The 13909-nt window shown below is 56.9% G+C and overlaps 1 protein-coding gene across 1 annotated transcript; it reads left to right on the top strand.

Moving 5' to 3' along the window:
- The first annotated feature begins 2241 nt into the window (after positions 1-2241).
- NMRAL1 (NmrA like redox sensor 1) lies at positions 2242-13170 on the top strand. The gene is made up of 5 exons (XM_037814574.1): positions 2242-2430; positions 2843-3081; positions 10043-10292; positions 11563-11753; positions 12892-13170. Exons 1-5 carry the CDS (start codon positions 2391-2393, stop codon positions 13069-13071), a joined length of 900 nt encoding a protein of 299 aa, XP_037670502.1. The 5' UTR covers positions 2242-2390; the 3' UTR covers positions 13072-13170.
- The last annotated feature ends 739 nt before the right edge of the window (positions 13171-13909 follow it).

Raw genomic sequence — 13909 nt, 5'->3', positions numbered from 1 at the left:
GAATGACTTAAGGAGGTCCAGGGTCACACTTGCTTCATCTATATCATTTAATTTTTTTAAATGAGAATGCAAATGTATTATGCATTACTTGGCTATGAAAACTCAACCAAAAACTGAATTTTAAGAAAATTATAGCCTGAAGTACACTCTGCACTCCCCCGTCCCCCTCCCACCACCACATAAAACCGAATTTGAGCCAGATGGCACTGATTGAAGGAGTGCTCATTGCGAGGGTTCAAATGAGATGATACAAGGCTTAGTCTGTGCCTGCCACATACGGCCAGCCCAGAAATGGGTTCCCAATGTCATCGTCATTGAAATATGTCACTAGGGCTGGGTGAACCGTCAAGTGCTTTATAGCACATCCTTCGTAAGATACCAAGTCCCACAGAAAATGCTGACTCATGTCTGGGTGCACTAGACAGTAGCCAAATCTCTCCCTTCCGGAGCACAGGGTTGTGGCTGGCTGGGTCTTCAAGAGACAAGACCTTTGCCCTGAGCTGCCAGATCACTTCCCGACAGCCCACGGACACCAGCTCCCCCGGCTGGAAGCCAAGGGAAGAGAAGGCATGCCTTGCACTCACTGCCAGTTCTGATTTCTGAGCTGCAGGTTCAGCAGGGAAACAGGTGCCAGCGTTGCTCCGCCCCCGGGGTCGACCTGTCAGGCTACTCTGGATTACACCTGGGCACCAGGACCCACTGCCTGTGAGCTCTGCCATCAGATGGGGCAACATGCTCAGGAAGGCCCCAAGCTTGGTTTCATGCTTTGCTGTTGCTGCTTTGAAATTCTTCATAATTTTTGAACAAAGGGCCCTGAGTTTTCATTTTGCACGGCACCCCACAAATGGGTCTTGCTGAGTACCTTCTTGTTTGAATTTATTTCCTTAAAACGGAGCCCCCGGAACATTGGATTTTGTGGCTTTACCCCCTGCAATCAAAGAAAATCCTTCTTTTATCAGAGTAATATGCACTTCGGTTCCACGTAGCAGACGTTTGCTGAGTCCCTACTAGGTGCTGGACCTGCTGGGAGGGAAAGAGACCAAAGGACCCAATGTGGGCGCTTGGGAAGACCTCAGTCTGATGTCATAGACAATTCTGCCAGTGGGAAAGAGATGGGAGTGGAATACAGTAATTAGTCCAGCCTAGGGATCCAGGAGGGCTTCCTGGAGGAGGTGATGGCTACAAGGCTTCTTTAGGAATGAGTAGGAGTGAGCCCCTGCTAAGATGGTGGGAGGAAGGTATTGCGGGAAGACTGAACGGTCTGAATACAGATGCCTAACAGGGTGTGCAGGAGATGGGGATTTATGCAAGATGACTGCATCAATGACATCTTCAGGTAATATTTATGGCATGCTTACTATGTGTCAGTTACTATTTTTAGGTGCTGGGGTTTCAGCAGTGAAGATGGACCAGAGCCTGCTCTCACTGACATACCCGAGGGGGTGCTGAGCACCATTCCCATTCTAGAACGAAGCAATGAATGAGAAAATGACATCCAGACGGTAATGAGTTTTTTCAGAAAGGAGTGACAGAGTTATTTTTTAGTTTTATTAAAGGCAAAGAAAGTCCACTTTTCTGCTGAAAACAATTCAAATCCATGTAAGTAGTAGCAACTTCAGACGTGAGTCAGTCACCCAAGAACCACAGGCAGAACCTCGAGGGTTAAGCGTCACGAATAGAAACTGAATTATTTTTAGGCAACACCCAAAGTCTGGGTGTTCTTGCTAAAGAGGTAATTTTTTATTTTTCTTTTGCTTTGCCGGTCATCACCTGTGGCATCCTGTTAAGCAGCCGTCTGACTGGTGTTTCTATCAGCGTCTATTTACACAAATCCAGTTTCCCCACTGCGGGGCTGGCACACCCCGAACCCGCGGTCAGAGTCCCGCCAGAGCGGGACGAACCATCTGAGCCAGCGTTGAGGGGTGGTGGTGGTGGTGGGAGCAGATCTGCTCGGCGCACTCGGGCTCTGGGCCCAAGAGTGTTCGCAAGGGGGATCCCTGGGGGTCGTTTGGCAGCTGCGGCCGCAGGTGTGTCTTGGCCAGGTGGGGTGGGGGCGGCGCCTCGCGAAGGAGTCCAGCCCCCCCGCCCCTCCTCAGTGGACTGCGCTGCAGACTCGGGGTCGCGCCTTCCCTGGAGCGTTTCCCGCCTGCGTCGCCGCGAGGAGGGAGCTCGGCCCCGGGGACCCGGCCGAGGGGGACGGGTACTGGGACCCGAGGGGGCGTGGGGCGGGCCGGGGGCCGTCGCGGCGCCTCGAGATCTCGGGCTCGGCGTCTCCCTGCCCTGGCCGGGCCGCCCCGCTGGGCCCTTGCTCGGCGCCCGCTGGAAGCCCCGGGTCGTTCCGGACCGAGCCCCGCGCCTCCCACCACCCCCAGACTCTCGCTCCTGCTCTCATGGCGGACAGGAAGCTGGTGGTGGTTTTTGGAGCCACAGGTAAGCGAGACTCCAAAATCGTGGCCCGGAGGCCGACCCGGAGGGGACCCCAGGAGCGAGGGAGTCCTGCGGCCGCCTGCAGGCCTGCCAGCGCCGGGCGTTGTTCTTCCCGCGGGGACCCCTACCACGTGCTGTGTGATCCCACTTCCAGGAACCTTCCAGAACAGGCAACTCCGTGAGACAGGCAGCAGCTTAGTGTCTGCAGGGGCCGGGGGAGTTGGAGGGAAGTGGGGACGGGCTTGCTTTTGGGAGCGGTGGAAATGTTCTGAAATTGTTCGTGGTGATGGTTGCTCAGTTTTGAATTGTACGCTTTAAAATGGTGCGCTGAATGATACCGCAGCAGAGCTGATGTTTTAAAAAGCGTCGGTGAGGTTTTCTCGGGTGTTTCCTGGAGGCCTTGCTGCCTTTGCAGGTGCCCAGGGCGGCTCGGTGGCCAGAACGCTCCTGGAAGATGGGACGTTCGGGGTCCGGGCGGTGACGCGGGACCCTGCGCAGCGCGCGGCGCGGGAGCTGAGGCTGCGAGGGGCAGAAGTGGTGCGGGGAGACCAGGATGACCCGGCCAGCATGGAGCGGGCCCTGAGCGGGGCTCACGCCGCCTTCATTGTCACGAACTACTGGGAGCATCTCAGCCGGGAGCAGGAGGTCAAGCAGGTGAGGGGACAGGAGGAAGGGTGACAGGGCAGGCCAGGGGCCAGGCGGTGTCCAGGGGGCCCCAGGGACACAGCGCCAACTTGCCAGAGGAGTGCTGACCACTTCTTCCCTGCAGCCCTCCTAGACTGATGGGGGCAGCAGGCTGCTTCTTTCTCACCCTGTAACCTTTTTTTGGAGACATCATTCCCGCACCATAAAACTTACCCTCTAAAAACATACGGTTCAGTATATTCAGAAAGTTGTGTGACCATCAGCACTGTCTGATTCCCGAACATCTTCATCATCCCTGCCCGTACCTGTCAGAGGTCACCCTGAGCCCCCAACCCAATGAACCACTAATCAACTTGTCATCCCCTGATTTATACCACTTTTTAAAAAACCAACTCTGTTGACCTATAATTTACTTATGATAAAATGTACACATTTTAATTCACAGCTTGGTGAATTTTGAAAATATATATACCTATGCATGTTCATTTTCTCAGGCTGCTGGAACGAAGTACCACAAACCAGGTGGCTTGAAACACAGAAATGTCTTCTCTCACAGGTCTGGGGGCCAGATGTCCAAAATCGATGCATGGGCAGGGCCGGGCTCTCTTGGAAGGTTCTAGGGCAGGGTCCTTCCCGCCTCTTTCCGCTTTTTGTTGCCGGCCATGCTTGGTGTCCCTTGGCCTGACAACACACCTCCCTGTGTGTCTATGGCTCTGTTTTCTCTTATGAGGACGTCGGGCGTTGGTGAATCACGAGCCGGAGGTCTCATTCCGGCCTCTTGCAAACTCACTGGATGGCTTTAGACACACAACTTCTTTCCCTTGTCCTTGTTTCCCTCCTCTGTAAACTAAAGGGAGAGCGGATTGGACCACGGGCTTTTAGCCTTGACCCTCCCTCATTTACCATCGCACATGGAAGCCCATTACCTGGAGTGAGCGGCTCCTGTGCAGGAGGGGATCTCACGTCATCATCCTGACAACCCGTAGTGGTTTCTGGGGGCTGCCATGAAAATGACCAGAAACCATAAGGCTCAGATGACAAATGCATTTTCTCGCCATTCTGGAGGCCAGATGTCTGAAATTGGGGTGTCATGCAGCCCTGCTTCCTCCAAGGGCTGTCGGGGAGGAGTCTTCCTGGCTGCTTCTGGCTTCTGGGGGTGCTAGGGGTCCCTTGGCTGGTGGCTGTGTCCCCACAGCCCCTGCCTCCATCTTCACGAGGATGCCTCCTCCGCGTCCATGTCATCTCTTCTGTCTCAGAGGACACCTGTCATTGGATTTAGGTTCCACTTGGGTCATCCAGGATGATCTCATCCTGTAATTGCATCTGCAGAGACCCATTTTTCCAAATAAGGTCACGTTCACAGCTTTCCGAGGTTGGGATGTGGCTATATATTTGGGGGGCACCATTCAGCCTCCTCCCCCGCCTCACGTGGCAGGTGGTGGTGTCGCCCATGTAACCAACTGCGGGACACTGATTACGTGCTTCAACTTGGCGGGCCTGGGCCAGGGGACCGGATCCGCCCCTGGGGAGGGTGGTGGGCACGGGCGACAGCGCCCTCCACAGCCCCCCGGGCCTGGGAAAGTGAGGCCGGAGGCAGGCCCCATTTCCTCACCCAAAATACCACTGTTGGGAGAGGCTTGCCGGAGGGAACCGCCTTTTCCCCACCCCCTTGTCCTGCTCGGACACTCCTCGTTGCCGGAGCAACTCCCCCACCTCTAGTGAGCATGCTCAGTTACCGGAACAACTCCCGCCCCCTGTCTATCAACCTCTGCACCCTCTCTGAACCAATCCAAGCCTTTGACCTCTACAGCTATCCCGCCCCCTAATCACCCAATATAAGCTGGTGCTCTCCCCTAATAAAGCTCTCTCTCGCTCTCTTGGTTTTCCACACCCTCAAAGAACCGTGTCCCGCCTGCTCCTTCTCGCCGCCCTCCTTGCACGCCTCCGCCGGGGACTAGGGCCCAGTCCCCCGCCTCGCCCTCGCCTCCGGGAAAGAGCCCCCGCCGCCGGTACCCTCAGAGCAACGCCGAGAGCCGAGGGTTCAGCAACCGGCTGCCCCCCCCCACGAAGCAGCAAACGCGACCGCAACTGGTGCCCCGTGTGAGGAATTCTCCACACGACGGTTTAGCAGGTCGCCCGCTCGCCCGGACGCCTCTCCAGCTCCCCTTCTCCTCGCCTGCAAGGTAAGGGCCGCCTCTCCTTCGCCGCTTCCGGAGCCGCCTCTCCCTCGCCGCTCCGCGTTAGGAGCCGCTTCTCCCTCGCCGCTCCGCGTTAGGGGCCGCCTCTCCCTCGCCGCTCCGCGTTAGGGGCCGCCTCTCCCTCGCCACTCCGCGTTAGGGGCCGCCTCTCCCTCGCCGCTCCGGAGCCGCTCCTCCCTTCCCCCATTATCCCGGCTGCCTCTCCTTCTTTTCTTCTATGACCCCCATTCTTCCTAACGCTCTCCCTCTTCCCCTCCATTACTTTGCTGTCGTCCTTTCTGTCTCTCTCTTTGTTTGGCGCCCTGTACCTCTTTGCAACTGCCCCCCCAGACTGCTCCAAAATGGCGAACTTCCTCCTTCTTCTTCTACTGAGGGGAGGAAGTGCTCTAGTGATGACGTCAGCCCTAAGCCAGACCAGAAACCGCATGCGCTTTACCCCGCCCTTTCACAGGGCGGAGCTAGTCCGCCATCTTATGCCTTAGGCCCCACCCTTTCACAGGGCGGAGCTAGTCCGCCATCTTGTGCCTTAGACCCCGCCCTTTCACAGGGCGGAGCTAGTCCGCCATCTTGTGCCTTAGACCCCGCCCTTTCACAGGGCGGGGCTGGTCCGCCATCTTGTGTCTTGGCCACGCCCACCGTGCCGCCATCTTGCGACGCTTGGGGCCTCCCACTTCCGCCTCCCCCTTCGACAAGCTCCCCCTCGGAGCCGCTACCGGCAGTTGCCGCTACTCCTCCCACCCTGCCGATTAACAACCCCTGGCTGCCTTCTACACCTCAAGGCAACCCTTAGGACAGCGCTGCCCCTACCCCCACTCCCGTGCCAGGCCCTCTGCTTTGGGTGCACCCTGCTAAGAGCCGGCTTAGGAAAATTTGCCCCGCAGTGCGGCTCTGGATCAGCCTAGCTTCAGATCTAGTCACTCTGGTGGTTCATGTATTTGGAGAGCCGCCGGAAAAAATTGTTTGGCCCCTGGACGCAGGCCAAACCCGCCTGCTTATACGTGATAACCCGGACATGCAAATCCTCTTAGAAGGATTTCAGGGGAAATTCAGCTGCCATTATCCTAGCCATCGACTGTTACAGGGGCTCGCCAAGCTTCCCTTCCGCAGCCCCTTCCATCCTTTCCCCTCCTCTGCACCCATCCCGGGTGCCACTACCGTCTTCACTGACGCCTCCAAAACCCGTTTTGCCTTCCTCTCTTATTCCCAGGACCACCCTGAACCCCGCCTATTCAGTTATGTTAACCTTCATTCAGTCCAAGTGGGGGAAATTCTGGCAGTGTCATACGCGCTAAACGCCCACTGCAACCACCCAGTAAACATTTTCACAGACAGCCTCTACACGTATCAGGTCTGCCGAGTCCTCGCGTTTTCCACCTTTTTCCCGGGAGACTCGGCCATTGATAAAACGCTTTCTGACCTCAGAAGCATCCTGGAGCATCGACAGGATCCTTGGTTCATTAGCCACATTCGTAGTCACTCAGGCCTTCCGGGGCCCCTGGCTAATGGCAATAGTATAGTAGACCAAGCGGTCTCAGCTCAAAATACCCAAGCTATGCTAACTCACACGGCAGCCCCTCCGGGGGACGCTGTTAATCAGGCCAAGTTATTGCATTCCAGGTTTCACTTTTCGGCTACCTCGTTACATCATCTATGTGGCCTCCCCCTAGATACCTGTAAACATCTTGTCCGCAATTGTGCAATTTGTGCGCCCTTTGCGCCGCTTGGCCCCCTGCAACCTCAGGGAGTCAACCCACGAGGCCTAAAGCCCAATTCTAGATGGCAAATGGACGTAACTCACGTTCCGTCCTTTGGACGCCTCAAATATGTGCATGTAATAATTGACACCTTCTCGGCCATGTGTTATGCAGTCCCCCTTGCCGGGGAAACGGCCAAGCACTGTATCAAGGCCCTAAGACAAGGAATTCTCTTCATGGGAGTCCCCTGGGACCTAAAAACGGACAATGGGCCTGCCTATCGCAGTGCCTCCTTTGCGGCCTTTCTTCAGTTATATAACATCACCCATCATTTCGGCATCCCCTATAATCCTCAGGGGCAAGCCATTGTGGAAGCAGTCCATCGCCGCTTAAAAACACAAATTAAAAAAGAGAGGGCTATGCTCCCCCAGGCAACTCCAGGGGACCTTATCATAGCAGCCCTTATTCACCTTAATCTACTCACATTCAATAAAGATGAACTTTCGCCCCTACATAAACATTGGGGGCCCTCATATAGGCCCGCCTGGGCCCCGATGGTCTACTGGAAGGACCCAGAGAATGATGCCTGGAGGGGTCCCTCTCCACTCCTCGCCCAGGGGCGCGGGTTTGCTTGTGTTTTTCCAGATAATGCAGCACAGCCAGTCTGAGTCCCGGGGGGGACAGTCCGGCCTGCCGCCAGCAACCACGCGTCAAGCGAGGCGAGAACGCCGTCGTCTTCGCGGCCTGGTGCACCAGATGACAACGGTACACCTGAGCCTGGACCTCAGTCCGAGTGAAACCCCGGAGAAACAAGAAATCAGAGAAATCATACGTCCCCCTAACCTTTCATTCAGTCTCCTTTACAGGAAAGTGCATCCGCCCTCGCTCAAGTAACTCTCCCAGCCTCACAGCTTGTGCCAACTACTCCTCTCCCAGCAGCTCTGCCAAGTTTCTTATTCCCCACAACTCCTCCCAATGGCTGTGCTCCTCTACAGGACTTACCCCCTGCCTTAATGTGCAAACCCTCTATACAACTAATGAAACTTGCCTCCTAATTGTCCTTATCCCTAGGGTCTTATACCACAGCGAGGAAGACTTCTTCCTCCGCCTGGAAAGAACTGCAGATTCCGCCCTTCTGCAAAAGCGAAAGCCCATCACCGCCCTTACAATTGCCTCCCTCCTAGGTCTTGTAGGCACTGGCACTGGAATTGCTGCACTAGCCCGACAAAACTCTGCCCTAACTCACCTCAGGGCAGCCGTGGACGAAGATATCACTCACCTACAAAACGCTATTTCCCATCTTAAAAATTCTGTCAATTCCCTCTCTGAGGTAGTGCTCCAAAACCGTCGAGGTCTCGACCTTCTCCTCCTCAAAGAAGGGGGCCTCTGCGCCGCCCTAGGAGAAGAGTGCTGTGTATATGCCAATTCCACAGGTCTCGCCGAGGACAGCCTAAAAAAGGTCCGAGAGGGACTGGAACAACGTAAAAGAGACCGTGAAGCCACCAACTATTGGTCCCACATCTTTACACCCCTCCTCCCATACCTCCTCCCTCTCCTTGGCCCCCTACTAATGATCATTCTAGCTCTCACCCTAGGGCCCTGCATTATCCTCAGAATTGTCCAGCTTGTAAGGAAACAAACGGATGCTATTTTTTCCTCGTTCGTGCAAGTCCAGTACCAGCGACTCGCCACCTCTGACGCTCCCTACTCCAAGATGACAACCAACCCTCCGCGACCTCGCCGCCACCGGTCAACCCGCCGACCGCGAGGCCCTTCTCAATTGCCTGAACCTCATACCAACCTCGAGCTCCAGCTTCTCTGAACCTTCAACTTTAAACCTCCCACCTTCGCCCATCCCGCTAGCAGCAAGGCCCCTGTCGAGCGCCCGGGCGCCACACCAACGCTGAGCTCCAGCCTTGCTGAGCCACCGTCTACCCCTTTTTCCCCTCCCCAACCGTCCCCTTCCCTCATCCCTTGGCGGACCTCTCCGGTAAGCTTCTCCCTTTAATTTGAAAAGAAGGGGGAAATGCGGGACACTGATTACGTGCTTCAACTTGGCGGGCCTGGGCCAGGGGACCGGATCCGCCCCTGGGGAGGGTGGTGGGCACGGGCGACAGCGCCCTCCACAGCCCCCCGGGCCTGGGAAAGTGAGGCCGGAGGCAGGCCCCATTTCCTCACCCAAAATACCACTGTTGGGAGAGGCTTGCCGGAGGGAACCGCCTTTTCCCCACCCCCTTGTCCTGCTCGGACACTCCTCGTTGCCGGAGCAACTCCCCCACCTCTAGTGAGCATGCTCAGTTACCGGAACAACTCCCGCCCCCTGTCTATCAACCTCTGCACCCTCTCTGAACCAATCCAAGCCTTTGACCTCTACAGCTATCCCGCCCCCTAATCACCCAATATAAGCTGGTGCTCTCCCCTAATAAAGCTCTCTCTCGCTCTCTTGGTTTTCCACACCCTCAAAGAACCGTGTCCCGCCTGCTCCTTCTCGCCGCCCTCCTTGCACGCCTCCGCCGGGGACTAGGGCCCAGTCCCCCGCCTCGCCCTCGCCTCCGGGAAAGAGCCCCCGCCGCCGGTACCCTCAGAGCAACGCCGAGAGCCGAGGGTTCAGCAACCGGCTGCCCCCCCCCACGAAGCAGCAAACGCGACCGCAACCAACAAGGTCAGGATGGTTGAATAACTTGTCCTGGCTCACACAGCCGGCACGTTGCAGAGCCTGTGTGGGGAACCCGGCGCCTGCGGGCCTAACTGCAGAGCTGCAGCAGCCCCCTGGGTTGCCCCGTGGCAAGACGCTCGGCCCAGGCAGAGCTGGGGTCGGCAGACCTGTCCGGCCTCACCCCATCCCAGGTGGACCACAGTCGAGGCCAATGAGCTCGAGAAGCTGCTTGGGGGCCGCAGGAGTACAGACCTATGATTCCGCATCAAAGGGGGTGGCGCCGAGCATGAGCCTCCCAGAGAGGTCAGGGTGTCCGGCTCCTAGGGAGACAGCGGCAACCCTAGGTGAGGCGAGTGGGGGCCGTGGCTGGGGACACACATCCTCCCTCTCAGCCTTGTGGTTTCTACCTTTCTGCCCGCCAGGGGAAGCTGCTGGCCGATCTGGCCAAACGCCTGGGCCTCTCCTACGTGGTCTACAGTGGCCTGGAGAACATCAAGAAGCTGACGGGCGGGAGGCTGGCGGCAGGCCACTTTGATGGCAAGGGTGAGGTGGAGGCCTACTTCCGGGACATCGGCATGCCCATGACCAGTGTGCGGCTGCCCTGCTATTTCGAGAACCTCTTCTCCTACTTCCTGCCTCAGAAAGCCCCGGATGGAAAGAGTTACCTGCTGAGTGAGTGCCTGTCCTTACACATCTGCTCCCACTGACCTGGCGAGAGGGAGTTCTTGTCTCGGAAGCTGTAGCGTGGTGGAAGGGGGCTTGTTGCTGCGCTGCTCTGGGTTTGAGCCCGACTCTCCTATCAGGGCTGTGGCTCTGAGAGAGTCATTTATCTTGAAACAGGGATAACACCAGTGTCTGTAGGGGTGGTGGGAAAAATCTACCTGCACAGTGATACGAAATGCTTTGTCAGCTGGAGAGCTTTCCAGAAACTAGTGCAGTTAGTGTTACTTCTTCAAAAATAAGATCTGGAAGACCTGGTTCCATGGTAGATTTCAGAAAGTAGAAAAGCTCTTTCTTCTCAAATAACATTTACAAATCTGTCCACGGGCTGAATCCACTGGGTCCCAGCTGGGGAGGAAGTGCAGCTTGTCTCCTGCTGGCTGGCTTGGCGGTTCAGAGCGAGATGCTCATGAGGCTGGAGGTGGAGGGGACAGGGCCCCCGTCCAGCCCCACCTTGCACCTTGGAGAATGCCGGCTCACGTGGCATGGCAGCCGGTGCCCGTCCAGTGGGCAGTTTGGTCCCAGGGATGGTCCCCGGGCACCGTCCTTTCTCGTGTGCAAACCTGCCGGCGGGACGGCCCTGTGTTCGGTCTCTAGTTGGCGATCCATCTGCACAGGCAGCCAGGGCGGCCCCTTTTCACAGGAGACGACATGGCAGGGGCCCGGGTCTCCAGGCTCCACCTCTGGCCCGTTCTGCTGCACTCCTTGGCCTCTGTGTCACCGACAGAAGCCACACGTGGGGATGTAGTCACTCGTTCGTTCCGTAGATATCTGCCACACGTTGTGCTTTCTCTGGGCTCGGCCCAGCGTCCCGTTCATCAGGCGGTGTCAACCGGCGGCCATTTGGAAGCTTGGTCCACAAGTCTCCAGGACCAGGAATTCAGGATAGAACGAGGCACCCCAGGCTGATACGTGGGGTCCAGTGGGGCCCCTGGGCACCACACTGTTCTCGGTGGCAGCTTTCTAAGCCCTTTCCTTATCCTCCTCTGCTCCTCATCTCAGCCCTGTGGTGGGGGCAGGTCAAGGGCTCGTATCCCCATTCTAGGAGTGTCCGGACCAAGTCTCAGAGCTGGGCTTGCACCCCCAACTTCCTGACTCTGAATCCCACTTTCTCCTCCCACACCATGAGTGCCAGCAGGTGCTCGTATCTGCGCCCAGCAGGGACCCGTGCAGATGGCCCCCCAGGACAGGTGCTGACGGGTCTTGCTCTCCACTGTCCCAGGCTTGCCCATGGGTGACGTCCCCATGGATGGGATGGCTGTGTCGGACCTGGGTCCTGTGGTGCTGAGCCTGCTGCAGATGCCGGGAGAGTACGTCGGACAAGACCTCGGGCTCAGCACCTGCAGGCACACCGTGCGGGAGTATGCTGCCCTGCTCTCCAAGCACACGGGCAAGGCCGTGCATGATGCCAAGGTGGGCTCCCCCGGGGGGCTCAGCAGCCTCAGTCAGGCTTCTTGAACCCCCAGACGGAGTTTCCAGGGGTGTGGGGAAAGGGGGTCTCTAGGGCTGCCCCCTCCCTCTCTGAGCCTCACCATTAACATTCAGGCCATACTGTTATTGGGGGCTAAGTGGGGCCACGGAGTATGGGCTTAAGCGTTTTGACTGAGTGGAGAGAAAGGTTCCAGGAAGAGGGGACAGTGGGAGCCTAGGCCAGGGCGAGCAGGGCGCCTCTGTGCAATGTGACTAGAGAAGAGGGGAGGGGACACTGGAAAGGCAGGCTTGTCCCCCTCTCCCTGGCCTGGGGTGGGCAGGAAGCCCACTGCTCTCCCCCAGCCCTGCTGGCCCTTTCTTCCTGCCCTGACCCCACACCGCTCCAGGGCCACCATGCCAGTTTCTAGGAGAAAATAAAGTCAGGAACTGCTGAGATGTGAAAAGACAAAAGTCACCCCAAAAGCCCCCACCCAGACCCAAGCAGAGCAATTATGGGGGCAGTGGTGGGGAGCGTTAGGGCAGGTCAGACCCCAGACCCAGATCCTGTTCCAGCCCTTAGCACCCTCCTGCAGTGACCTTGGGCACAATCCCTGACCCCTCTCTGCCTCAGTTTCCGCATCTGTGAATGGGCATCTTGACAGTGTCAACATCCTAGTGCAGGTGTGAGGCTTAAATGAAATAATCAATGGAAAAACTTTCTTAGCACAACACCTAGCTCAGAGAAAACGTGCAATAAATGGCCATGTATTACTATTTTTAAAAAAAAAGGTAGGCTGAGCCAGGCCCTGGAGGGGCTTTGATGATTAGGCTGAGGAATTATGGTTCAGTTCAGTAGAGAAAAGGGAACAGCTTTGGATTTTGAGCAAGAAAGTGATGAGATCAGATTTCTGACTTGAAAGGGACTGCGCGGTTTTCATCTCAGATCTAAACTGACCCAGACATCCGGGCAGCTCACCACGAACACTGGTTGCCAAGTGCTCATCATTTTGGTAGTACAGTTTTCACACAGACCCCTGGGGGGCTGTGGCCATCAGGAGGCCGAACCCACCAGCCGCACCGCATGGCCTCTCGGGGACCCTGGAAGAGTCTGACCCAGTGACAGGTGTCCTTCTGCTTCCAGACAACCCCAGAGGAGTACGAGAAGCTGGGCTTCCCCGGGGCCCGGGACCTGGCCGACATGTTCCGTTTCTATGCCATGAAACCCGAGCGCAACATTGAATTAACCCTGAGGCTCAACCCCAAGGCCCGGACCCTGGACCAGTGGCTGGAGCAGCACAAAGGGGACTTTGCCAGGCTGTGACCTGCCCTGGGTTTGTTGGGGAGAGAAAGGCACAGAACTACAGTTGCCTTTTTTGTGATGATTTTTTTAAAATTTTTAAGTAAAGGTTTTCAAATGAAATACCAATTGTGATGCTTACAGCATCTCCTAGCTGAGGCCTGGCCCCTGCCCCCTCTGGCCTCCCTCCCTGGAGCTCCCTGGAAGTGCACGGAACTTTGGCTGCTGTGATGTTAAGCGCTGCCCGCCCTGAGCACATCTTGTTTTGAGAAAAGAGCACATTCCAAAGTGTTCTCCCTCTGCTCACACACAAGCCCCTGGCACTGGCCACCTTTGTCCCTCGGCCACATGTAACCTGGAGGGCAGCTGCCCAAGGTGCAGACACACTCGGGTGAGCTTCTTGCTGTCAGGCTGTCCGCGGTGAGGCAGCTGCCGCTCTCTGTACGGAAATTTCCCTAAATGCTCAAGGACTGATCGCACTGACGTTCAGTGCCTGTTTTTTTGGAATCTCAACAGGCCCCAATGTGGGACAGTTTGGGGGAGTCCCAGCTGGGTCTCCCCTTTTTCTTTTTCCAGGGTGAGGACTTCTGCTATATCAGCAGGATATAACCACTAGTGTAGTTGGCAGAATTCTGGAGAGATGGTCTGGGGAAAAGAAGAGCTGACCAAGGAAATCCTGGGTGGCCACAAGGGTCTCAGGGGCCAGTGCACATCTTGGACATCTGCGGGCCGTCCCGGGAGAACCACGGACACTCCAGAACCCAGCTGACCTCCCCTGCCTGCTGGAGGGCTCACGCTGCACTCAGCCAGCAAGGAGGCGAGCGGCTGCGGCTGCGGGATGGTGGCCCTGCTGTTGGTTATC

This window comes from Choloepus didactylus, chromosome 21, assembly GCF_015220235.1.
Source record: "Choloepus didactylus isolate mChoDid1 chromosome 21, mChoDid1.pri, whole genome shotgun sequence".
NCBI classification, from domain to species: Eukaryota; Metazoa; Chordata; class Mammalia; order Pilosa; family Megalonychidae; genus Choloepus; species Choloepus didactylus.
The sequence above is the reverse complement of the archived record's forward strand: the minus strand, read 5'-3'. Positions and strand labels throughout refer to the sequence as shown.

Coding starts and splice junctions, on each gene's coding strand:
- NMRAL1 (XM_037814574.1), top strand. CDS start 2,391: ATGGCGGACAGGAAGCTGGTGGTGGTTTTTGGAGCCACAG. Junction 10,293..11,562: donor TGGAAAGAGTTACCTGCTGA/GTGAGTGCCTGT, acceptor CCACTGTCCCAG/GCTTGCCCATGGGTGACGTC. Junction 11,754..12,891: donor AGGCCGTGCATGATGCCAAG/GTGGGCTCCCCC, acceptor TTCTGCTTCCAG/ACAACCCCAGAGGAGTACGA.